The sequence below is a fragment of the Pocillopora verrucosa genome, chromosome 8 (genome assembly GCF_036669915.1).
Source record: "Pocillopora verrucosa isolate sample1 chromosome 8, ASM3666991v2, whole genome shotgun sequence".
Lineage (NCBI taxonomy): Eukaryota > Metazoa > Cnidaria > Anthozoa > Scleractinia > Pocilloporidae > Pocillopora > Pocillopora verrucosa.
In genome coordinates, this window is record NC_089319.1 from 13,587,471 (window position 1) to 13,610,915 (window position 23,445).

Sequence of the window (23,445 nt, forward strand, 5' to 3'; positions counted from 1 at the left end):
TTTTTAACCGGAAAATTACCAGCCCCGTGATGATATCATGTTTAGAGAATACTAGTGATGTTATTAAATCACATTGGTCCTCAAACAAGGTTTTTTACCAATATGTATATCTGTTTTATCTCAGTCTGTAATGAGTATGCTGACCAATTGCTGATCTTAAGCCGGCCTGGCTTATAACACACTTTGGTAGCATAGAAACAGTTCCATAGCTAAACGGCGCTGGGGTGGAATAATAAGTGATAAAAGATAACACTATCAATGAAATAGAAAATAAACCAACTGAATGAAAAGGAACATACAGTAATGAATTCATAATACACATTTACATCCGAGAACAATGAAACCCAGCCTAACGAACTTAGAAATATATATATATCTAAATAGAGAGAGAAAATTAACATGAAAATTTTCTTTTACTTTTTTTTTCGTGGAAGGAATTTGGAATGAAGCGATGCTTCCGTTGTTTTGGTTTGAAAGGAAGATCACACTGGGACACAGCCGTAAGAAAGTCATAAATGTATTTTTTAATTAGAACTACTGCAACTTGTTCATTCTCAGCAAAATTTCATCAGAAGCTGCTTTTTGCTGGTTGTTCTTTACTTCGTCCCATAAAAAATAATAAAACATAAGTGGCTTAAAAGAAGTGAAGGGCCACACTTAAGTAAAGCACACTCGTTCAAAATACATCCCGTCATTCGAAGATGATTTTATCACAAATGGTTAGAAAGATAATAAAGTGTCAAAATTGATTGGCGTCATAATGTTCAGCAATGTATTGATTTATCATTTGGCTTTTCAAAGTCAACAAAGAAAGTCATTAATCTTCCAGTATTTGTTTAGTCCGCTCAGTGCAATAGTTTTCACCACGCACATTATAATTTACGTTTCTCGCTCGAAAATATCAAGAAATTTCCAAGGCAATCATCTTTCCAAGGTGACAATTAATGCGGCACTGTAAGTCACAGATAGCCATTAGACACATCGTTGAGTTTTGTTATCTTTATGGATATGTACAGATATATGAGATCTTTATGGCAACTGTTTCATCTTTTTTTTTACAGATGCTGATTTTCGTGCTCGTTTATTTGTCCTTACCAGCAAAAACCCAGCCAGAAGAGGATGGTGTCTTGTTTGAAATCAAAGAAAACGTTTTTAAATTTGATGGAAACTCTATTTGGCAGGGAAAAGCAAACTCTTTATTGAGCTGTTCCCGGACATGTGCGAGTCAATCAGCTTGTAAACGGGTTATTTTTGAAGGAAGCAAAGGAACATGCTTGCTTCTCGGTGAAGGTCAAACACACTTGGCAAATACGCTTGTTAAACAAGATGGAACCTTTTATTTGAAAAAGGTAATTTAAAGTTGTACCCCTGCCAGTTGCTTGTTACTCCGGCAGGGTGCGTAGACAAGCGGCGGCTGTTCTAAATTATGCTTCTTTGACGGACTTGTAAAATGTCTCCCTCAAAAATGAATCGACCTTAGCGATAATTTTTTTCGGTAATCTTGCTTGCTCGTTGGCGAGAGAATCATTAATAATTTGATTAGTAAGAATTTAAGTCTAATGGAACCTAATCTTGAATAATGATTCTTTTTGCAGATCACCTCAACAGGAGTTTACAGTTTATTGGGTGGGTGATGTAGATTTGGCCATCAAAACACATCCTGCTTCAGAGTGAATAGTAGTCAGTCCTGACACGTTCGACCACAAAATCAGCTCGTTATGTACTCAGATATTTCCTTCGTCTCACGCACGTGTCAAATGGTCCTGTATTAAACTCAAAATTTTCCATCTTCCCACCCGTAATTATTTTTCTAAAAATGAAATCCTTTTTTTTTCCTAATGCATCCCGTTCTATACAGGTACCTCTAAATCGGCAGCAATTGCCTCGTGCCAGGCCCTTCATAGCCAATCTCAGTCGGGTGTTTATTGGATTGATCCTGACGGTGGATCCCACACAAACGCCTTCAGAGCGTATTGTGACATGAAAACCGATGGAGGAGGCTGGACTCTAGTGTGGAGCTACTCCTTCACTAATAACGTAGATTTTACAGCTCATTCAAATGCAGTGACACCGAGACCCAACTGGCAAGTGACCCCTGAAGTGAATGTCCCTATATCAACAACTCCTCCTTTAAATGAAACAAACTTCAACGCCATGAATTTCTCGCTCTGGAAACTACTCGGCAGACAAATCCTTATCAAGAGCAACATAAATAACTGGCTGGTGTGTCATCCAGGAACTGGAAGTTTGGTTGATTGGCAAGAAGGGGAAGTCAGCTGTAAGGTAGTGAAACACGTGACTAACACCTGTACAAGTGCTTTGGCACCTTCCAAAATATCCCCAAGTAAAGGTTATGGACCAAAACTTTACAGAGATAGTGAATGGTACAGCCTTTACTATTACTTCGATGGATACACTGGCAAAGACTGGCCGTCTCACGATCCTTGTGGTACGAGCAAGAGCAATCATTTAAAAAATGTCGTTAATCCACGTGGAAATATATATATTCGTGCATAGCGGACTGAGTTATGGAATCTAGATCCTTAGGTAGTGAAAAGACCTCTTGAACTACTTCGACTTAAGTAAACAACACCAATGACAGCAATGATATTTAAGGGGTAGATGTGGTCGATTAGATTCAAAAGAATGCGACCTTTGGCTATCAGGTAGTTTTGGGTGATATCGCCGCAGCCGATGAGGATCAACTGTAAATTTAGTAGAGGTTCCGATCTGTGACCGTTTAAAGATGTAAAAGCTCGCATAATTAAAGTTTGGCTTTAAAGACAGTCAATAATCTCAGACGTTGCTCTTCGTCCATTTCAAAAGTTTTCACGAGTGACTCCTCTTTCTAATGTTTTAAGGTCTAGTTGCCATAGTTTCATTTACATGTAATGATTTGTGAGTTTTAATAGTATTACAAGGTGGGGCAAAGAAATAAGAATTAGAAAATCTCTTACTGAAATGTCTGACAATTCGCACGACTTGGTTATTACATAATTTCTTGCGGAAGGGTACAAAGTTCTTCGATTTTCTCCTCCTCTTCATCCAAAGCAACACCCGATCGCAGATTCGCGGGAAAGGAAGGGAAGACTGAGAGTTCGGAACATCACTAGCAATCATAGAAAGAGTTATCAAACAACAGCAACGATAACAACAACAACAAAAGTCAGTCGATTATCTTTTATTTACAAGTATGAAAAGCAGGCCGAGCGGGTCACGAGCTTAAATAAATTCAATCACACCGTGATAACCTCTGCAATATAGCTACTAAATATCTATATGTTAATAAAAAGGGCACAAAACAAATCAGACATAAATACTCTACATTCTTGTCATGTTCTACCTACGTTTCCGCTCCATAGACCAATAAAGTGGTGGAGCTTCCGGTAGGAAATAACTGTCATTGTATACAACAAACTTTTGATCGCTTTTTTCCTATCGCAATTAACTCTTCAGACTTCCCTTGTGGTTTCCAAACCTCACGCGGGATGATAAAGCGATGGTCGCCGTCTATTTTTTTGTTCATAGCCGTAGTGTTATTATTAACCGTTGGCAACTGAGGAATATCTGAAATGAACAAGTAAATATATGGTCCTTAAATTAAAACGATTTATCGAATCTTGCACTTAATTGCAATAAAAAAGAAAGTATTTCAAATCCAAGAAATGTTGCAAGCCCACATGCTTACTGGATCATTTAAGAACTTTAAACTACGATTACCATTTCCATATTCCAATCCACGACAAATTTTGGCAGTATTTTCAAGCTGTTTTTTACTTGAAAGAGAACATTACCTTCCTCGCCAACTTCTAACTCCTTTAGTTTTTTAAGGTACTCTTGAATTTCTTTAATCTCTGGCCACCTTCTCGCGGCTCTCGAGGATTTTCGTGGCTTAAATGGAAGTCTTGTTCTCACAAATGTGTTGGGTTTGTGCTTCAATGTCTCGGCCGCCAAGTAAAACTGTGCCTCCTGGGGTTGCAAAAACCAGATTAACTGGTTTTTATCGTCCTTGAACTCTACCCTTTCGTCGTCGAGGGTGTTTATTTCCTGCGGTATAAAGTCAGATTAATTAACGTAGTAAGGTAAGGGAAAACACTGGGTATGGATAAACTTAATATACATGTCCTTGACCTTGATGAAGAGTTCTTTTAAAGCCAGAACATTTTGAATCTGACAACTTCCTCTGGATAATCAAAAATGTTTTTGTTTTATTGATGTCGTCGTAGTTACTTTTCTTACAAATAGACAAAATGTGTGTTCCTCAGGATGACTACCTTTCAAAGCTGAGGCCTGGTCGCACTGACCGAGTAATGACAGGATTTTCTTCCTTCGTCCTGTCAGGCACAAGCTCACTAAAGGCACGCAATTCATAGCGATAAGTTTCGTTTTTTCCTTCGAAGATCCGGGTTATTCATGAAGCATTTATCGTTACCCACAGACGTGTTATAACTTTTCAGCGAAACAACGTTTTGAATGTTTTTTTTTTTCAATTCTTTCTTTCGGGAAAAGAGTAATTGTTGGTGGTGGGGAGTATTTTGGGAGAATAGCCATTCGAGATGCCTGTTAAATCCTCTACAAATTTCATCCACATGATCAAACAAAGTATTGGCCCCGTTCACTGCGATGCAATCACCGAGGTAGTTCATAAGCTGAAAAGAGCTTCCTCTCAGGTGGGTGACCCTATATTTGAAACTAGATGCTGTTACATGCTTCTGTTGAGAACTAAAACGTTTGTTGTGCTCATTGTTTTTATCGGATAGTTGGCGTCGCTAATTAACAAACCTTATTCAATTCAACTGCGTCTTTTAAGATTTTGCTTGCTGCTTGGGCTATGTCCTGAAAATTCATTATAAGAAATAAGCAACAATCAACATACTAAACATGGTTTTTGGGAAACACGAGCAAAACCGGCGACCAACCGTTAACTTGTCAACTTTAGCTCTTGCTGAAATGAAAAGAGAATTCGCTAACGAGAACTTACAGGTTGGAAACTGATGTCTTAAGACACAGACTGACTATCCGTTTGAAACCAAAATTAGCTTTTGCGGAACTGAGAGACCTATGAAACTGACGCCCTTCTAACATCAATCCCTTCCCCCCTCACCAATGTTTCCTTGGTTACTGACTAAAACTTTGGACCCGAATCGGCAGAAACTATCATGCAAGAAAAGAAATTTGATAGCACTAAAGCACTAACCTCAAGTTTGACGTCGAATTTAATGGCAGTAACTTCAAGCTTGAAGTCGAATTTGATAGCATTTACCTCAAGCTTGACGTCGAATTTGATAGCAGTAACCTCAAGCTTGACGTCAAATTTGCTTGCACTACCCTCCAGCTTGCCGTCGAATTTGATAGCATTAGCCTCAAGCTTGACGTTGAATTTGACAGTATTTACCTCGAGCTTGACGTCGAATTTGATCGCGGTAACCTCAAGCTTGACGTCGAATTTTATAGCAGTTACCTTAAGATTGACTTAGAATTGATGGCACTAACCTCAAGCCTGACGTCGAGCTCTAGTGGTTTTCCTGTATTTTTCATTACTACCCCAATCTCGTCATAAGTAACGTCATGGAGACTGAACGGTGGTTTAGCTTTGTCTGCACTGAAATATCTGTTTTCCCAGGCGCCAGTGTGTGGATCAAACCGGTACTAAGAGCGATAAGAGTATATGAGCAATTTTATAGTATCCAATGAGGTAACGAGGTGAACTGCAATCAAAGCATTGTAGCAATCGAAGCTTAGAGAAATAAACGAAACACTTGGCGCCCCCCTAAACTTTACCTCGCTCTTAGCATGTGACTCTGCAGCTTAGCTGGCAGCAGCTCCCAGCATATACCCGTGAGCACAAAAGCAAAACAAAACTACTGGAGAAGTACCAATGGACAATTTTTGCATTTTATGCAACAGGTAGTAAAGATAGCTCTTAATCTAGATTATAGTTAATATCGAAAAATAATTATAATAAATTCACCATCGTCAACAAAATCGTACGCTTACAGTTCATTCCCCTAAAGTTTTTTCTTTCTTTTTTTATTTCATTTGATATCTCTTTTGTGATCCTCCGATTACTTTTTTTTTCCATATGTCATATGTCATATCAGGAATAACTGATAGCTGATACATTTGTTTTTTCTCGTCAGCTTTTGCTTGATGATGTATTAAAAGAGGGGAGAAGCTAGATACAATAACCTCTAGGAACTAAAGAGTCACTAGTAACCTGTGGTAACAATTTCCAGCCATGTGTGGCTATCATGTCCACTGCTTCCAACACAAAATGCACTGTCTCGTCATCCATGAAGTAAGGCAGATTGACTCTGGCAAACCCTGGTCTGAAAACAACAATTTGGTTCTTTGAGTCCTTAGTGTCCCTTTGCTGTAACATTTTTTTATCCTAAACTGGCTAAGTAAGGAACGTGTGTAAGTTACTATCTTTTTTCCAGTTCCAATGAAATCATATTTCCATCAAACATTAAAATTGGCTGCGAAAACTTTTTATATTGATCATACTAGGAGGCATGAACCAAACATGTCACGCGTCAGTATATCGGCCATAGACACCGCGTAGCGCGTAAAATACTGAGTTATGTATGAAATTACTAGACAATTCAACTGCTGAAGACTATTAATCTCTGTGAATATTCTAAGATAATGAAAGATATTCTACTTACTTCATGATCTCCAGAGGTTCTCTACATGAGAGTTCCACATCTTCGCTGAAACACGAAAGTAATCATTCGTACGTTTTAGTGAAACATTTTTCATAATCAGTAGAGTCTCTCGTTGTAACAAATAATGATTTCACTGTAGTATATAGGGTTGTTACTGTTAGTTGTTACTACTCAGCGAGTAGTTTATGCTTACTTTGACTTAACTGGAGTTTAATCTGTGCAATGACCAAAAAATGCATTGAACATTGAAAGGCCGTTCGGTTATAGGCGATAAATTCCAAATTGTGAAAGCCATTAGCTCAATAATTAACGATTCTCCTCTTCATGTGAAACTTTCTCATGCAATGTACAAAAATCAGCCCTCTTGGAAAATTTTATTTTCTGTTAGTAAAAGGGGTTATCAGTATTGATCTCCATAGAGGTACTCGAATTAATTGACTTACTTTTCATGAGACTCAAGAAACCAGGTAAATTTCTTTGCTATAGTCTCGTTTATTCCCAAAAGATCCTGTATATATTTAGAGCGAAGGTCAGTGACAACAAAATATAATTATTAATGACAATATAGGACCAAGTCAGTGTTGGATCCTCATTCCAATGACTGGATCGATCATTAAAACTCAACTAAAGGTAGTAAAAATTCACCTATTTGGAAACATTTCTTTGTCTATCTAGGCTTTAGTGCAATATGCTGTTTCCTTTGGATCTCCCCCCAACCCCTGTCAAGAAGTTTTGTACCCACCCTTGAGAGTACAGTACAATTGGGTCTGTAATCATTTGAGCGTTCGTGAATGAATACATTTCTACGACAAGTTTGAATAAAAGTGTTCAAGCGCACACAAATGACGCGTAAACTAAGCCACAAAACCGCACAATTGCCAGCGTAAAGCATACTTTGTCTGATTACTTTACAGAATGCTCATCATCTGTAGACCATACCTGTGCATAGGGCCCTGCGCACGCGCATCCTCCGCGAGCCTGGATGCCATAAAGATCGTTAAGTAATACAGAGACAAAATTGTGATGCAAAATCTTTCCACTATCAGGATGATGTATCAGCAGAGAAAATATCGGCAGGCGACGAGCCTTCTCATTCCCCAAAATTGTTATTTTTGGATTTTTTCCCCACACTTGAAAGGCATTTCTATGTAGAAAATTAAAGCGTAAGCAAATAGGGCTTTTTAGTAATTGAACGTCATTTTGTGAGCAATTTATCCGAAATTAGTTTTTACCGACCTGCATAACTCTTCCTCTCTGTCTTCAATAGTTTTTGTCCCCACAGACTGCAAAACAAAAAAGCAGCTTGTTCGGTTCATTCAAATTAAATTTCGCCCTTTACAGATGTATCCATCCTTGCTTATTTGGTATTCGGTCGTTTCATACACAGTAGTATCGTACCCAAATTTAGTTGTTTCGAACCCAAGTGTGAATCGGTTCGTACCAAAGCCACTGATCTATTCTTTCCCGTCCTTATATACATTTATTCAAAATACCTCACGTGCGAGTGTGTCAACAGATGTCGATTGTTGTGTTGTGTATTTTTTTCTCCCGTTGTTATTAACGGTAATGAATTCGTTTATTCCAACGAAAAGAAATAAAAAACATAAGTTTTTACCAATGGAGAGCAGATTTTGCTGAAACAAGTACTGAAAGGATGCGCAAACATCAACAAACCCGTGATCAAATGAAGTGAAAGCTATAACGACATGCTGTGATGAAGTATAGTATGACTCTTAGACTTCGCCCTTTAAAAATGGACACCACATTAAAACATGTAATATTGCTATTTTCAATAAGAAACCGACCTTATTTTAAACATGGAAAGCATAGTTTATTAGTTTGGGTACGAAGCGACCGAGCTGGGTACGAAACGACTCAACTGGCTGGGTACGAAACGACCGGTAACCACTCATTTTACTACCTCCTCTTTTATATGCGCTGTAACTTCACCTTCAACCTATGGCTCAATTTTCATTCTAAGTATACACAGCGACCTTTAAGTTTTCAGGCTGGCTCGCTATCTCGTGCTTTGGCGGAAATCTTGGTAAACGACATCGATAATGCATTATGACGCAGTATAACGTATCGTCCTAGTTAATTACTAATGATCGGCATGTCCCTTCGTCATGTTATCGGGTTTACTGCTCCTACACTGTACCCTCGATAATTTCGAGGAGCGTGCCATTCGTTATTGACTGAAAAAAGTGTCAGCATTGTACCTCTTTAAGTTGGAAGACCATACCGGCCCGTACTGACTCTACTATGGCTGGTGTTCCTCCCTCTTCTCTTTCTTCAATGTCTTTCAAGTATAAATGTGTATCACGTGTCACCTGTATCAAGTAATAGAAAAATGGTATTAACGCTGAATGATTCCTGACCAGTCACTGCAATAAACCTCTTAAAAGAAGATAAAAGATGTGCCAGTATCAAAACTACTTGAGGAGAGATATATGTTGAGGTATAATGGCAAGATAAATAGGCACGTAACCAGCAGCATTCCTAGTGAAAGATGGTTTGCGTTGGACGGCTATTTCATGTCAAGAGGTCTGGGCGCAAGACCTAGCCGGGCCACCGTGTTCCAAGGTTACTTCACTGTTACAAGGCCTCTCCACCAAGGATTATCAGTAGGTGTTGCCAAGTTAACAGGGAAACTGACGTACACCTGAGGGTAACCTGCAAAGTACACTCATTCCATCCAAGGGGAGTCGCAAAATTAAGTAAGACCAACTGAAAATAATCTCTGTGCCTAATGACGTCTTTATCAGGTTCCAATCACTTTTTTCAGACCACCATCATATACACGTGAACTGGTATGTTTTACAGAGCGTGATGCATGTTAACTTACAAAGAGGACTGTTCCTCCTCCACATCCCCCAGGCACAGGATTTCGAAAAAGCCTCTTTTTAGCAATAAGTAAGCCTGAAAGAAAGCATTTTTTTCTTGTGTGAAATAGCGATCAATACAAAATAAAACAAGAATCAATATAGACAATTTTTGTTTTCAAATTTATCATGTATGTCCCTGTCTGGGCTTGTTTTACGGCACAGTTTTGCAATTTTACCAAAGTATAGAGAAAGATGTTTTCGTCTTGTCACGAACGTGGGACAAAGAGAAATTCTGAGTCCCCATGAGGAATCGAACCTCAGACCTTCGGATTCCGCGGTTCGATGCTCTACCTCTGAGCCACAGAGTCTCTACAGTCAGCGAGGTCTATTACGAATTAGTTCATATGACTTGTCCAGCATACTGCTAAGACCAGAAATGTCGATAGCGTTATTTTTATAAATAGAATAAGAGAGATGGTAGGTTTGAGCTCGGTAAAGAAATAGAAATAATCTCTATTCTTTACCGAGCTCAAAACTTACCATCTCTTTCATTCTATAAATATTCTTCGCTCACCGTAAAGTCTCTGTGGTTCAGTGGTAGAGCATCGGAGCGCGGAATCCGTTGGTATGAGGTTCGATTCCTCATGAGGATTCAGAGATTTTTTCTTTCACGCTCGTCGAAAACACAACGAAAAACATCTTTCTCCATTTCTTTAACGAACTCAAAACTTACCATCTCTCTCATTCTAGTTACCAAAGTATGTTTCCTAACATCATGACTTCGAATATTCCTGATTAAAAAGTGGCTAAAAATTTTTTCACTGTAACACAGGGAAATATCCCACAGTTAAAAACTGTTATGATGCGTTGCATCGTGGTTCAAGATACGCTTTTGAGCATTGTAGTTGAGATGTTCTTTTCGGCAAGGGTGGTTTTATACTGGCCTGTTACGGACATTTTGCGATCACTATTAGGAGAGTTACGTATGCAAAAATGACCAACCTGGTCAGGTGCAACAAGCACTAAGTTCTGTCCTATTTTGTTTTATCGTCTTTTTTTTTCGCAAGGCATGGTTGAGTTCATTTAGTTTCCCACAATGCAGTTGGTTAATTTTTTTACCAAGTAACCCCTTGAGCAACGAACGCAAGATACTGTTGTTGCATGGAATAGTTTTACCTGGAGTTCCAGGTCCCCCCACAAATTTGTGAGGAGAAAGAAAGACGGCGTCTTTGTACCTGCAAGAGCAAAAACAGTTATTACTCTTTGAATCCCAATTTATTTCGCAAAGCGTTGGTTGAAAGCTGGAATTAAAATCAAATTTTATTGACATAGAAATCAAAGCATCCGTTTGTTGCTATTTCCCTCGTCCTCATCGATCACTAAATGATGAGGCTCCTTTATTGCACCACAATCTGAACAGAGCTGCTACAGCTTTCTCTGAGGTAATGCTCATTTAATTAGCAAAACTGAACAATTATTGTTGCCTCTAACCGTAGATTGAAATTTTGTTTGCTCCATGAAAAAACTCACAGAGTGTCATCAATAACCAAAAGAGCGGTTTTAAACCGGCAAAACGGTTTGTGATAATAATTACAGTCTGCGCTCTGTGAAAAATACGTGTAGAATCTGCACATAATCATTAAAAACAAAATCTGTGGATTTGGGTCGGTCAGGTGAATTGGTTTTCACTATATAGAATTGACATAAGCGTCATTTCGACATGATAATATTTCGATGGATATGAATAGCGATGTCCTTCCTTACCCGGTGAGTGTTGGGTTCATGTCAATCTTGAGATATGGACCTGCCGATGCGTAATCCCAGAAAGACAAGGCCCCATATTTATGACATAGTTCAGCCACAGCAACAGTGTCTGTTTGGATTCCAGTCACATTAGAGGCAGCTGAAAACGCCACGTACATATTGTATTCTGCTAAGCGATATTTCTGTAATCGGATAAAAGGAAACATGCCTCATAATTGTTGAAAGGAGAAGAGCGTGCTAAAATTCGAGTGACCAGGCCGTCGTTGGCTTTGATTTTGCAACTGATTGGTTGAAAGAGGTTGCTGGTACTCTTGAGCAATCACAGAGCAAAGCAAAACAAAGCAAGGCAGCGTCTAATAACTTAAAGTTTTTAGCAAAGAGACGTAAATTATTACCCTAAGTTGGGCTTCAAGCATCTTCATATTTACTGTGCCTTGGTCATTATCATGTATTCTGATGATCTATAATGAAAGAATAATATTTGTCTAAGGACACGTCAAAGTTAGAAAAAAGTCCTGAATGGTCTTGATATGATGGCCACTGCGTAAAAAAATTCATCAGTGGAAGACGGCCATACCGCTGATAAATATTAAAGCCACTGAACAACTATATAGTATATGATTTTTTTTTTCTTAGTTCGACAAAAATTAGACTACCTTCGCTCCTGTTTCTTTCCACGGTAAGATATTTGAGTGATGTTCAAACGGACCGACGAACACAACCTGTTTGAAGGAAAAGATCGAAATGCTCGAGAAAAGGGCCGAAAATGGACGCCAAATCTGTATCTTACGTTGAATCCGAGACAAACGGACCAAAAATGTTCAGTTGGGTACTCACGGTTTTGTCAACAACTTTTCCTGTTAACTGTAGAGCATGGATTAATTTATGGATAGCCCCAGTAGCTCCACTACCAGTAAACACAACTACATCGTCTTGCCCGGCATTGACACACTTCTTGATGATTTCCCTGCAGTAATTATCATCATATGGCTCATTAGCTGTTGTTATATTTTAAGCGACGTGAAGAGGTGTGAAAAAAACTCACAATATTCTGTTAATTCAACATGCTTTAGTCCATATTTCTAGAAACGAGGGCAGAGCAGTTTCAAACCCTTCTAATTGTTTTAGCTATGCTTTAAGGAATTTTAATGTCTCGGGTTTCCCTCATTTGTCAAAACTGCACTCTTTATTCCGACGTCGAATAACTTTCCTTAGCTGTGCAGTTCGCTTTTGTTTTTTCATTTGACGATAGCTCTGCTTTTTTTCCTCACTTCTAAGACAGTCAGCACTCAGTAAAGACAACTTTTCAGAGCACTCAAGGCTTCCCCTGTTCACAGTGCGTAATGGTGGAATCTCAATTAAAATGGATTTGCAACGCAAAGTTGTTAAGTTAATTGCCCTTACTCAGTCTTACGCAGCCGATGATGTTATTGTTTTTGCGGACTGACTTACCGTGCTTCCTGTCTAAATCTTGTTGTTTGTCGTGACGTCACACTCGTAGTTGTGTGCGTGTTGGCGTAAAAGGGATAAACAAACTCCCTTATGTACCTTTCGATAAATCGGAGGGGCCTAGTGACAAGTGATAAACGTGAAATCAAATGACCGTAGTGATTCATTTAGCGCACGGGGCGCTGATTTACTTTTGGTACCTCAAGGGAGGGCCCTTTTTTTGAAACAGGGTTTTTTTTTTTTTTTTTTTTTTTGAGAATATGAAGCAACCTTTGATATTTACTTGAAAAGGTTAAAGAAGGCTGGAAAACGAACGTGTTGTCCTTAGCCTAGCAGTCGTCGCAAAATTTTGAGACGGAATCTATTGTTTGAAGGAACCGTACATTCACGGGGACATAATAGTTGAAAGACTGAGGCAAAGAGCACCACTTTTGTTGTGAGGCTCTAAGTGGCAATTAAAATTAAAGGAACCACGGTTTATCTCGATGTATATGTACTCCAACAGTGCTGTTAGGGAAACAGAACGGGGGCGCCTATTGGAATAACAGTACTTATTCGATAAAGGCGCATATTAGAATAGGGGTGGGGGGGGGGGGGGAGTAGGCGCTTATTGGAGGGATGGTGCTAAATCAAATCATTAAGGAAACCAAGAACCAATAAGAATAGACTGCAGGTGTCTCACATGATCTCTGTTTTCTAATTAAACAGTGGTTTTATCCAGCCACCAAAAGTCAACCATACTGTCTTCCACATAGATATTACACAGATATTTTCTATAATAGCCGGGCAAAATGTTATAAACTTACTTTCCAGACGCGGTGTAATCACAATAGATAACTAATGAGAGAAATAAAATGCACAGATTACGTTTAATATTATAATATTTTATAATAACCTTCTACTGTATAATTTGTGCGCATCAGTCACTTATTAAATAATTTAGCAATTTATAAACATGAATTTCAGCTAATGTTTCCTCTTTATATATTTAGAACATCCTATATGTTTGTATTCTATGTGGGCTCTCACTTTCATTAAGGTCGGCGTCATGACAAGCTACACCCGATTTCCAAAATGTGGACAATCACAGTTAACAAACATCTACAAAAATGCATATTGTTTAAACTTTTTTTTTTAATAGTATATGTGTCCTCGTAACATACCTCTTCTTTGCCCATAAGGTCCTTCAAAACTTGTCTTGCCCCCGATTACATTTTCGTCAATAAACTCGAAGATTGGCAACATGGTTTCCTCCACAGCAACGTGCTTGGTACCTCTGTCCTCGTAACTTTGAAATGAATCAGCGTTTTCCTGACAAGGCACCTTGTCTGATTTAGTTTATGAAGGGTAAAAACAAAAATATTTGCAATTAAGAACCATTTTGATTGGAAGCTAAAATGGAAAAAACATGAAACAGTTAAACCGAACAAAGCGTAAAACTTATACCAAAGTCTTCAAGCATGTGACCGTCAAGAGGAGGCGGGAAGTGTTAGGCTATTTTCAACAAACTACAGGTGTGCAAAAACATACGGACATAGATTTTTCCATCATCGAAACAGGGCTCTGCCAAAGATGAAGGTAAAGCCTTACCAACTAGTTGTTTTTTGATTAAAGTTGCGAGAATGCTTATTTACTCTAATAGTACGCACGTGCAACTTTGCCTAACTCTGACTTAGCAAGTGATGCAACGTCACTAACAATATGTTTGTCAAAAGGAACGTTTAGGCAAAGAGGCAGTTCATCGTAATTCGAGGCCAATTTTGAAATGTTGACGAAAGGTCCTTACCCAAGGCACGATCCTTTTACCAATATCTCGTCGGAGCTAGTAGAAAAAAAAACGCCTGCTTAAAAATAGGCTGGCGTCCTTTTTTTTCTTTTTTTGTTACTGTTTTTACAACGACAAAATCGTCATTACCACCTGGCCCTGAAATTTCAGAATCCATTGTATCGTCGAAAACAATTTTCAACCTTTTTTCAATATCCGGGATGGAGATGGAAGGAGATACCGGTGAAAGAGAAGATTTAATTGCGCAACTTCTGTTGAAAAATCATTATTACTAAGAGTCTAAGTATCATAATGAAAGAAACAGAAATTTTTATCTACATCATGGATAAAATCTTACATCACAATCGGCTTAGTGATACCAGCACATTTTCAATTCACTTAGAGGCTGTCCAACTGTCCACCACCCCCCTCCCAAGGCTACACATTAATCACGATATAATCCTATTGTGGAAAATTTAATCGAAATGATATTTGTGTGTCTTGATGACAGCTTAATTGAACATGTTACTCACTGAATTAATTTTAACCCTAAGTGATCTCTAAGAACACGACTTATTCAGCGCTTTTTTCACAATGCAATTCAGTATTTCTCACCGGCGAAATTAAGCTCCAAAACCGGCGATATGATTGTGAGGTGATTTTGATGTGAGAAACACTTCTTGCTCTTGTAAAATACTCACGTCTAAAGTACAAGTGGACCCGGATGAGTGAAAGATCTCACTGCCGCGATACATGCGTTCATGAGCAGATGCAATAAAGCTCTAAAGCCACTGAGATGAATTAAGTAATTATGCCTTGAGTTAATTCAGACCGGATAAGGAAAAGAGTCCCATTAAAGAACTTTATTTACTCAGAGCTTACTTGTGCCCTCAAGGCGAATACTTTAGCTCAAGTGAAAATCTAATTTACACCTTTGAAGTGTTTATTTTATTGTGGCAAGAGTAAGTGCTTTGTAACTATAGCTACTGTGTAGTAATTCTTATAAAAACTAAGTCCATAATCCGCGCACAATAAACTCGAACATGTCGTTTTCTAAAAGAAAAAATTATCAGAGAAAACGCAGTTGAAATGGCCTCGTCAAATGATCGTTGTTCATTCATTTTAGTCTGGTCGATTAACATGTGACTCTGTGACTGACATGTGATGATGTGATGGTGAGATGGTCCATAAAGACTAATGAGTGGCACAGACCAGCAGGGCTACTGCAAACGGTGAAAGGAATAATAGCCATTGTTTTAAATGATCACGTACACCACTTTTATCAAGTTTAATTTTTTAGAATTAAGATTTGCGCGAGCAGAAGTTTATTGAAGGTCCTTGATGTATTCCTCTCAAGTACAAAAGTAACCACCCTGTTTGTTGACGCCGGAAGTCAATACCCAAATCACAAAGGAGCTAAATGTTCTCACTTCGGCCACGAAAAATTCCTTTGGTGTAGAGCCATGTGCAATGTAAACAGTCTTTCACTCAGCAAAAGTTGTGACCTTCAGAGAGGAATAAACTTAGCCAACAGAGTTATGTTGTTATGGAAAATTTCACCAAGGAAAGTACATTCTCAAGGAATTTTGTAGAGCTGAAAAACCTTTCGGGTGTTATCTGTTTGTCTGCTAAGGAAAATTTCGGGCTGGTAACACGGTTGCAACATTATTGCAATAGCCAATGTCTATCTTATAAATTAAAAGACTGTAATTGCATACCGTGTACTGGTGTCTCTTGCAACAGTGCAATTTTCTGAAAAGTCTGTTATTTGGTTATCTCCGGTTTCTTTTTCTTTTCTGGTGTAAACACTTACTATCACCACCATAAATCAGCTCCAGTGAACTTTCGTAAAGTATGAACAGACAATATAACATGGTGGCAAAGAAACTGGCAGAAGGAATTTATAATCATACTTAAAACAACAACAAAAATTCTGTTATCCGTGAGATTTTGAATTGATTGTTTCTCAGCAGTCCCTGTATGACTTGAAAAGCTACAACCAAAGTCACCATTTCGTAATGATCGTCTTGCAACTCATGCAATCTGCGCACATGTCGCTCACTTATTGATTTTCTCACTTTACTCATCACGTAATTAATTAAACAACTGTTTTATGAGTTCCCAGAATTATCTGAGTTATTGCTTAAAAGCCCAACTTTTTTCACCCTTGCCCTCATTTACTTGAAATTATTGTCTCACAGTTACCACGGGAAGAAGCATTACCTGATTTCTCTGAAATGGAGTATTGTCAACTGTGTTCCTGAACTTCTCAACCATTTTCTTCCGTGGATTTGTGGGAGCATCTCGATCATAAAGCCGAGACTGACGAAGAGAGCAACTAAGTATGCATGTCGCAAGGATGAGACTGAAGAAGCATCCGGTCGGGTGTCAGAGAATTCATTTACCACTTAATTAAAATAATTTGTGTTGTTGATCTTTTAGTTCAGCGCACTTCATCTTACTAAACTTGTTATTAGCCGACAGTTTAAACCCTTCTCTTAAACTGCCCACACGTAAATTGCATGACCGAACGAAATGCGGCCGTCACATCTGACCTGGTTTTGTTGTCCCATATCCGGTCCGGAAAAGATTTTAGCCGACAGTTAACTGAGGCTTTCAAACAGAGGACTTTCTATTACAGAAAAAAACTAATATTTGATAGGATTGGCCTTATTCAAGCCCTTATAGATCTGATTTAATACCACCGAACTATCGATAGTTTCCCGAACCATAACAATTACATTGGGATGATTCACAGGTCGAATTAATTTAAGTCTCACAACTCCTATGTTAAAAGAAAACTCAAACTTTCATCAGTAAGAGCTGTCAAACTTAATTTGTTGACGCCAGTATGAAATAGTAGAAGAAAAAAAGTTCCAACTGACACGAATATTAATTTTCCGGTAAAATCCAAACAGAGGCAACCAAAGAGATACATAGTCACTTTTAAATGAAAATCGTTTCAAACAAATTGAACTTCCATCCTATTGACAAGGTAGTGACATGTCATTTACTGTCTAATAAAAGTAAAGAGAAATTGAGCAAAATTGGAGCCAACGTTTTGCCCAGCTATCATCAGAATCGTGGGTTTTGTTATCAGCTGTCTATCCTAGTGTCTTGCCTTTCCGCAAGGTTATCACTGTAAACGTATACTGTTGATGTTAGTTTTGGAATAAGTGTCATGAGTGTCCGAATAATTTGGCCACACGGTTAAACAAAAGTTCACCTATTATCAACAATTCGGGTTCCACAACGAAGCTATTGAATCATACCGCCCAACGTGATTTTGTTTATGTAAGAGATTAAAATCGACTGGCCACTTGGCCTTCTTTCTTCGTCTTAAAAATGACGAAAGTTAAAGTGAGTGCCGCTGGCAATAAGAAATAGGTTTCACAAGGTACATCTCCTCAGGTTTTAATGAAATTCCTTGGTAGCTGATCTTATAGATTGCAATATCTTTTCATTGCACTATCTTCTCATTTTCGATGTACATATCCATATTTGTTGCTAATGCGACTGGCGCGGCTGACTTGTTAAGGAATATAAAAGACACAATCTCTGTCTGTTTAATGAATTCTGGTTCAAGGTACTGAATTACCAGTCCAATCGATGTAAAAAGTTTAGGTACAGTGACATAGAAGATCACTTTGCAAGAGATTTATTTCGGACTCTGAATGTTTTTCCAGGTGTTTTAGGTTTTTTCTTGAATACATCTTGTCACACACTAATTAACTCTCTAGTTATTGAGACTAGACTACTCCTTAGAACAAAGCCAATGTGATGTCAGCTCGTTGAATTTTCATGAAAACAGAGATATTTTGTTGTAACTGTTTCTATTCTTGTTTCCAAGCCGAAATTTCTCCGCTCAGAATGTTAATGTGGCAAATCAGTTTGAAAGCTTAATTAAGGCCAGAACTCGACAGTATAAGAAAGAAAAGGACCAACCCATTTTAATCCTGAATCCTCAGGCGAAGATTACATGAGACAGAATACGATTACGTTTTCGTCATTTCGTTGCTTTTCTTTCTTTTTAAGCATGTGAACTGAGCGCACTCCAGCCAGTTTACAATGAGCAAGAACAAGGACAGGTGAATCCATCAAGTTGCGTTCTCCTAGAGGATACTGCAGAGGTCCATTGTTTCACCGGCTGTAATACTATGTAAACCGGCCACAGATGAAGTTCATTTACCTATAATTTTAATGTCTTGCGACATAGTTAGATTTTCCTTGTGACTATCATGAATGAAAAAAATAAGTATATTACATAAAAAAGTACCACTTTCCTCTGGCGCTTTCCTTCACAATCACACAATTCATGTGATACTTTTTTTAGCTCTGTGGGTGCAGTTAAATGACGGAGGTTGATAAGATAAGTTTTGTTAACTGCAGTTTCATTTTTCCTCATTCTTACTTGTAAAGTACGAACCAGCAATACTGAGTAAAAAATTCATCAGTATTCTTAACTGATTTAATCAAATAATATGGCTTCTTAAACTAACGGCTTTTGTAATCCCGCTCATCAATCTTTGTTAAAAACATATTTTTAATTACCATACAATTGTATTTTAAATTGCTTTACGCTAGGTTTGCTCTGCCTGTTTAACAACCTCTTCTAGGCCGGGTTTTAAATTTGCGGCTTTAATGAGAGTTGTCATGAAAGAGAAAATTGGAATACGAAATATATTGAACACCTTATGTAATTAGTACAAAGGCATCAAGGCATCACATAAAAGCTGAAAATGCTTCCCCTTCATCGGGGCAGCAGATGTCAGTCACTGAATCAAACTATCTAAGACACACTGTGAATGCAGTTGCTTCTTATATTGCGCAAGAAACACTTTTTGTTAAGTGGTGATGTTGATGAAGTTATGGAGTCATCAATTCCCGCCGGTTTCTAGTTGTGGTTTGGTTGGAATCAGTTGTGACTCAAATAGGTAATATTTCTAACCATATACCACTGAAACCTTTTATTTTCATGATAGCAACGATGATTTTCACCAAATTATGAGAAAACGCTGCAGTCTGTCAACATGAAACACAAAATTTCACTTAAGCAAGAACCAACATGAAAACGATTGCGCCCTAAAGGCACCATAGATCTTTGACATTTCTTAACTTTTCAATCAAAAAATACTTCAAAGAAGTTGTATTTTCTGGACTTCTTTCAAAGCGACTAACCGAAAAAAAGGTCCCAAATTGGAAATCTTACCACGCCCGAATGACCCCATGCTTTTCACAGCCTCGACCAAAGGGAAAGATTCCAGATGTGGAACGCTCGCCTCTCAGGATGTACAACACTCGACACTTTCTAAGCTTACCAAGGATTGTAATCATTAGCTAGTATCTCATAAATCAAACTGACGAAAACAAAATACAATAAATTTTATTAAACTGGACATCTCCACAAAGGCACCTAACAATAAAAGCTGTAATGCAATAAAAGATTACATTTACATAAACGGCGAACTATGTCGACTCTTAAACTCAGCAGGCAATTTACGATTTGTGACCCAATTTTACTACTCAATTTGTTAACTTAACAAGTTGAAAAATTTTGTAGAAACTTTTGACTCGGTGCTCAAACTTAATTAAAACTGTCAGGTTTTTTAATTTTGAGCTGACCATAGCAGTCTCTTTGTTTAACTTCGTACGTTTAATAACGGTAAGATTTCTTTTGTTTTTAGATTACTGTGATATTTAAGAACAAAGAACAATATGATATCTCTTCCTAATTAGCTCATAAACACCCCTAAGAGTGTACGTACGCTTCATAAACAAGGCTGTTGGTGATAGCAACCTTTTTTAACTACTCTGGTAATTAGAGAGATCGAGCTAGACGTTCGTGTTTTCATTTATGCTACACAAGAGGGGCGAGTCCCGTCATTCAACAAGGCCTCTTTTCTGCCCATGACTCAGATCATTTTAATTAACACGGCTAACTTTAATTTGAATGTGGAAGAGAAGAAAGTGAATAGCTTTGCTTTCTGACCGGGCAAAGAACAGCCTGGGATCGACCCCAAGTGACTTAAATTCGTTAATGGTCGGGGTATCGAAAAACGGTTTTAGCAGTGTTCAGTGAGCAGGATGCGTTTCGGTCTGACTACGAGTTTGGTGTTTTTATATTATCACGGTTAATTAAGCATTCGTACCTTCATACTCTTCTGGAATCAACTGCGGTGTACGTTTGTAAAAGAACCATCACGGTTTGTGTCGGACTGGACCCATTTCTTCACTTTCTCGTAAATCAGCGGAATTTTCGTCAAGCAACAGAGAATACAAATAAGAATTAAGGTCCTAAATGCAAATCACCGAACGTAGTGTACACATGCTATGTTAGTTAGGTATGAAAATGACAATATTCTTTCATTGTTGATTCAGTCTGTTGAACTTCTCTGCAAGACTGATAGGAACTTTCACATCAAACCACTGCCCAAACAGACAGGAAATACATAGGGAGATGGCTACCTAACTACTGCTTTCTCTAATCGGCTACAAAAACTACAGAAACAATGGAAACCTGCCGAGAGAACCGAGAAAACATTACAAACTGTGTGCGTCAAACAGGAACTACACAGGGATTTATATTGAATAATTACGGCACTGATACAATCTACTGAATCTAAACCAGCTACGTGGAATAAAATAATGAATGTTATTCGTCGTTCAATAGGAAAAAAGGATCTATTTATTTAACATACAATTTATTCCGAAAGTAAAGTTGCTTTGTCTATAAATTATCCGAAATGCCTGGAAGCTCCTTTGCCAAGTAAAAATAACCGTTGGCCTAACCCTACGCTTATCTCGTGTTCTCCCAACCTCCCAAGTGTTTACATCAGGCTATGTAAACACGGAAACCATTTTACATTTCTTCAATGTAATGGGCCCACTCCTAGATCATTCGTTTTTTCTTGCCTCTGAAAACTTATTATCTTATAAGAGGTTTTTTTTGCTTTAAATTCTGCTGAGTCTTTGGCTATAACCAATAGCAAGCCATGCCTTACTGTACTGCTTTCTGATTACAAGTGTTGATTTCACATACGTCACTGCATAATCATGTTCTTAAACTATGAAAAACTGAGGCCCTTACCTGAGAAGTTTTCAACGAGTGTTTTTTGTGGAGGTAAGATAAGGTGAACATGTATCCATTTGACACGCTAGCAATACTTGAAAATGGTTTAATAAGAAGCCAATGATATGAATATATACGCTGTGAGAAACCAGAACGTTCGGTGTCATTACGAAATTTACTAGAGCATGTCGCTTAATGGTCAGGAACACAACTTAGTTCGTACGCAGTATTGCATGAAAAGTAAATTGCGTGATCAATCATGGCTCGTTTGAAATCACATGATTTGCGTCTGTAAAGCAAGAGCCCGTGTCGAATCTTAACAAAACTAACCACAAAGCTGTTTAATTTTACCAATATAGTAAGAGATTTTGAGGAAAGAAACAGATATATACAATCTTTTTTCTTTCTTTCCTTTAACTAAAATAGGCAAATCATGACTCGATTAAATTACGGCATGCCCACCATCATTCCGGTGTGTCCTTACGATGACTTATCTATGAAATAATTACCAAGTCGTGGGTACACAGTTCCGTCGATTATGAGTTGGCTTTTGCCTCTGGGAAACTAGTATGCCATAATTAAGACTATTTTTAAATTACGCTGAGAAGTCACGGTTCATGTTTTCAATTTTTTTGAATCATTGCATCACTTTAGCTGTAAAATGGTTTTGCAGACTTACCTGTGATCCCTCTTTTTAATGTGTAAACAAAGACGTGAAAACGAATACATTACGAATACGTTCAGTCATTGATCTCGATTAGTGGCTTAAAATTCTTGATTCTACTTCGAAAGCAAGATGGAAAGTGCACTCAAAGCATTCACGTAAAACTGTAGCAATAAATTTGATCTTGACTGAGAAAATTTGATGACGGAAACTCTTACTTGCACTTGAATGTTAAAGGTTAACTTGCCTGAGAGGTCTTCTAACCACTCTCCAAACGTGATCAGAGGAACGACTTGCCAGTGGAAGAAATCGTCCGAAAGAAACGGGGTGTCCTCCAAAAGCACTTTCCAATTGAGTCAACATCTCTAATTTTCCCGTTTAATATGCTTTCATACTATGATAACGACATGACACATTTTTCAGCCAATAAGAGACATCGCCTCTTCTTCAGTCAACAAGTCGATGGGCTATAACAGTGACTCTGTGCCTATATTTCAGGGAATGACAACACAGCGCATAACAGAAATATTTGGCCTCAAGAGCAGTGCAAGGTCTTAGCAATGAGTTCAAGCCAATAACCATCCATGATCGTAACCAATTATTCCTTAGCCTGGATCTTTGCTCATCACTTGAAATTATTTGGATTGTGGTACGATCTCACGGACACGACAAATAAAACCTTTTCCAATCTCTGGGTTTGAGGGATATCTTGTGTACCATAAAGAGAAATTGATTCAATGAAGCTTTTTTACGCAGACGCAAGAGGACAAACATCACAGCTGGCGAGACCTTTAGCACAATTAGAAATTGCGAAAAGGTAGATGAATGATGCCAAATCCGAAATAAATTTAAATAATTGTTACTTTACATTTAAGATTCTATACTCCATATGATTAATTACTTTACGCGAGACACGAAAATAGGATTTTCCTGTTCAGAACCAAAGTTTCTTTCCATTAAATATCAAATTTGTTCGACTTCATTAAAAACCAAAATAGTTGACCGAACAAACAAACAAACAAAAAAACGAAGACTCTGAAAACTGTAGATTCTATCTCAAATTGCCACGTTACATTTCTTTGGAAAAATCTAGAGCAAGTAACGAAGTCTTGTATTTTCTTAATTATGACCAAGTTAAAATAATTACAAATAACAGAATATTTACCTTAACGTTTTTATATAGTTAGAAATCTTAAAAGGTGGATGTGGCAAACTAAAAGGCCTTGTTTTATGTAAGGTAC

At 38.0% G+C, this 23,445-nt stretch overlaps 2 protein-coding genes across 5 annotated transcripts; one reads left to right on the forward strand and one right to left on the reverse strand.

The window, feature by feature from the left end:
* The first annotated feature begins 437 nt into the window (after positions 1 to 437).
* LOC131798578 (uncharacterized) lies at positions 438 to 2,866 on the forward strand. 2 transcript variants are annotated; one of them, XM_059116239.2, is made up of 4 exons: positions 438 to 500; positions 1,062 to 1,349; positions 1,596 to 1,626; positions 1,859 to 2,866. In XM_059116239.2, exons 1-4 carry the CDS (start codon positions 444 to 446, stop codon positions 2,515 to 2,517), a joined length of 1,035 nt encoding a protein of 344 aa, XP_058972222.1. In that variant the 5' UTR covers positions 438 to 443; the 3' UTR covers positions 2,518 to 2,866. The 2 variants fall into 2 exon arrangements, with proteins under 2 accessions (XP_058972222.1, XP_058972224.1); XM_059116241.2 differs by lacking the exon at positions 438 to 500 and adding an exon at positions 887 to 954.
* A 305-nt stretch (positions 2,867 to 3,171) lies between these two features.
* On the reverse strand, positions 3,172 to 21,654 carry LOC131798577 (probable cysteine desulfurase). 3 transcript variants are annotated; one of them, XM_066170955.1, is made up of 21 exons: positions 21,559 to 21,654; positions 20,621 to 20,703; positions 13,870 to 14,034; positions 13,513 to 13,543; positions 12,710 to 12,826; positions 12,095 to 12,224; positions 11,914 to 11,979; positions 11,653 to 11,718; positions 11,258 to 11,439; positions 10,670 to 10,728; positions 9,514 to 9,587; positions 8,888 to 8,998; positions 7,905 to 7,951; positions 7,608 to 7,812; positions 7,112 to 7,176; positions 6,669 to 6,713; positions 6,218 to 6,329; positions 5,494 to 5,649; positions 4,783 to 4,836; positions 3,795 to 4,047; positions 3,172 to 3,567 (listed from the first exon to the last, which is right to left on the reverse strand). In XM_066170955.1, the coding sequence occupies exons 3-21, from the start codon at positions 13,949 to 13,951 to the stop codon at positions 3,401 to 3,403; spliced, it is 2,022 nt and encodes a 673-aa protein (XP_066027052.1). In that variant the 5' UTR covers positions 13,952 to 14,034; positions 20,621 to 20,703; positions 21,559 to 21,654; the 3' UTR covers positions 3,172 to 3,400. The 3 variants fall into 3 exon arrangements, with proteins under 3 accessions (XP_066027052.1, XP_066027051.1, XP_058972221.2); XM_066170954.1 differs by lacking the exons at positions 20,621 to 20,703; positions 21,559 to 21,654 and adding an exon at positions 19,681 to 19,734; XM_059116238.2 differs by lacking the exons at positions 20,621 to 20,703; positions 21,559 to 21,654 and adding an exon at positions 16,695 to 16,898.
* Positions 21,655 to 23,445: the final 1,791 nt, after the last annotated feature.

What these genes read in the sequence shown, in the direction of transcription:
- LOC131798578 (XM_059116239.2), top strand. Translation starts at nt 444, where the DNA reads ATGAAGCGATGCTTCCGTTGTTTTGGTTTGAAAGGAAGATCACACTGG. An exon ending in GATCACACTGGGACACAGCC is followed by an intron (nt 501 to 1,061) that starts GTAAGAAAGTCA and finishes TTTTTTTTACAG; the next exon opens with ATGCTGATTTTCGTGCTCGT. An exon ending in AGGAGTTTACAGTTTATTGG is followed by an intron (nt 1,627 to 1,858) that starts GTGGGTGATGTA and finishes CGTTCTATACAG; the next exon opens with GTACCTCTAAATCGGCAGCA.
- LOC131798577 (XM_066170954.1), bottom strand. An exon ending in GAAAAGTTGTTGACAAAACC is followed by an intron (nt 11,980 to 12,094) that starts GTGAGTACCCAA and finishes TCCTTCAAACAG; the next exon opens with GTTGTGTTCGTCGGTCCGTT. An exon ending in GAGGAGGAACAGTCCTCTTT is followed by an intron (nt 8,999 to 9,513) that starts GTAAGTTAACAT and finishes TACTTGATACAG; the next exon opens with GTGACACGTGATACACATTT.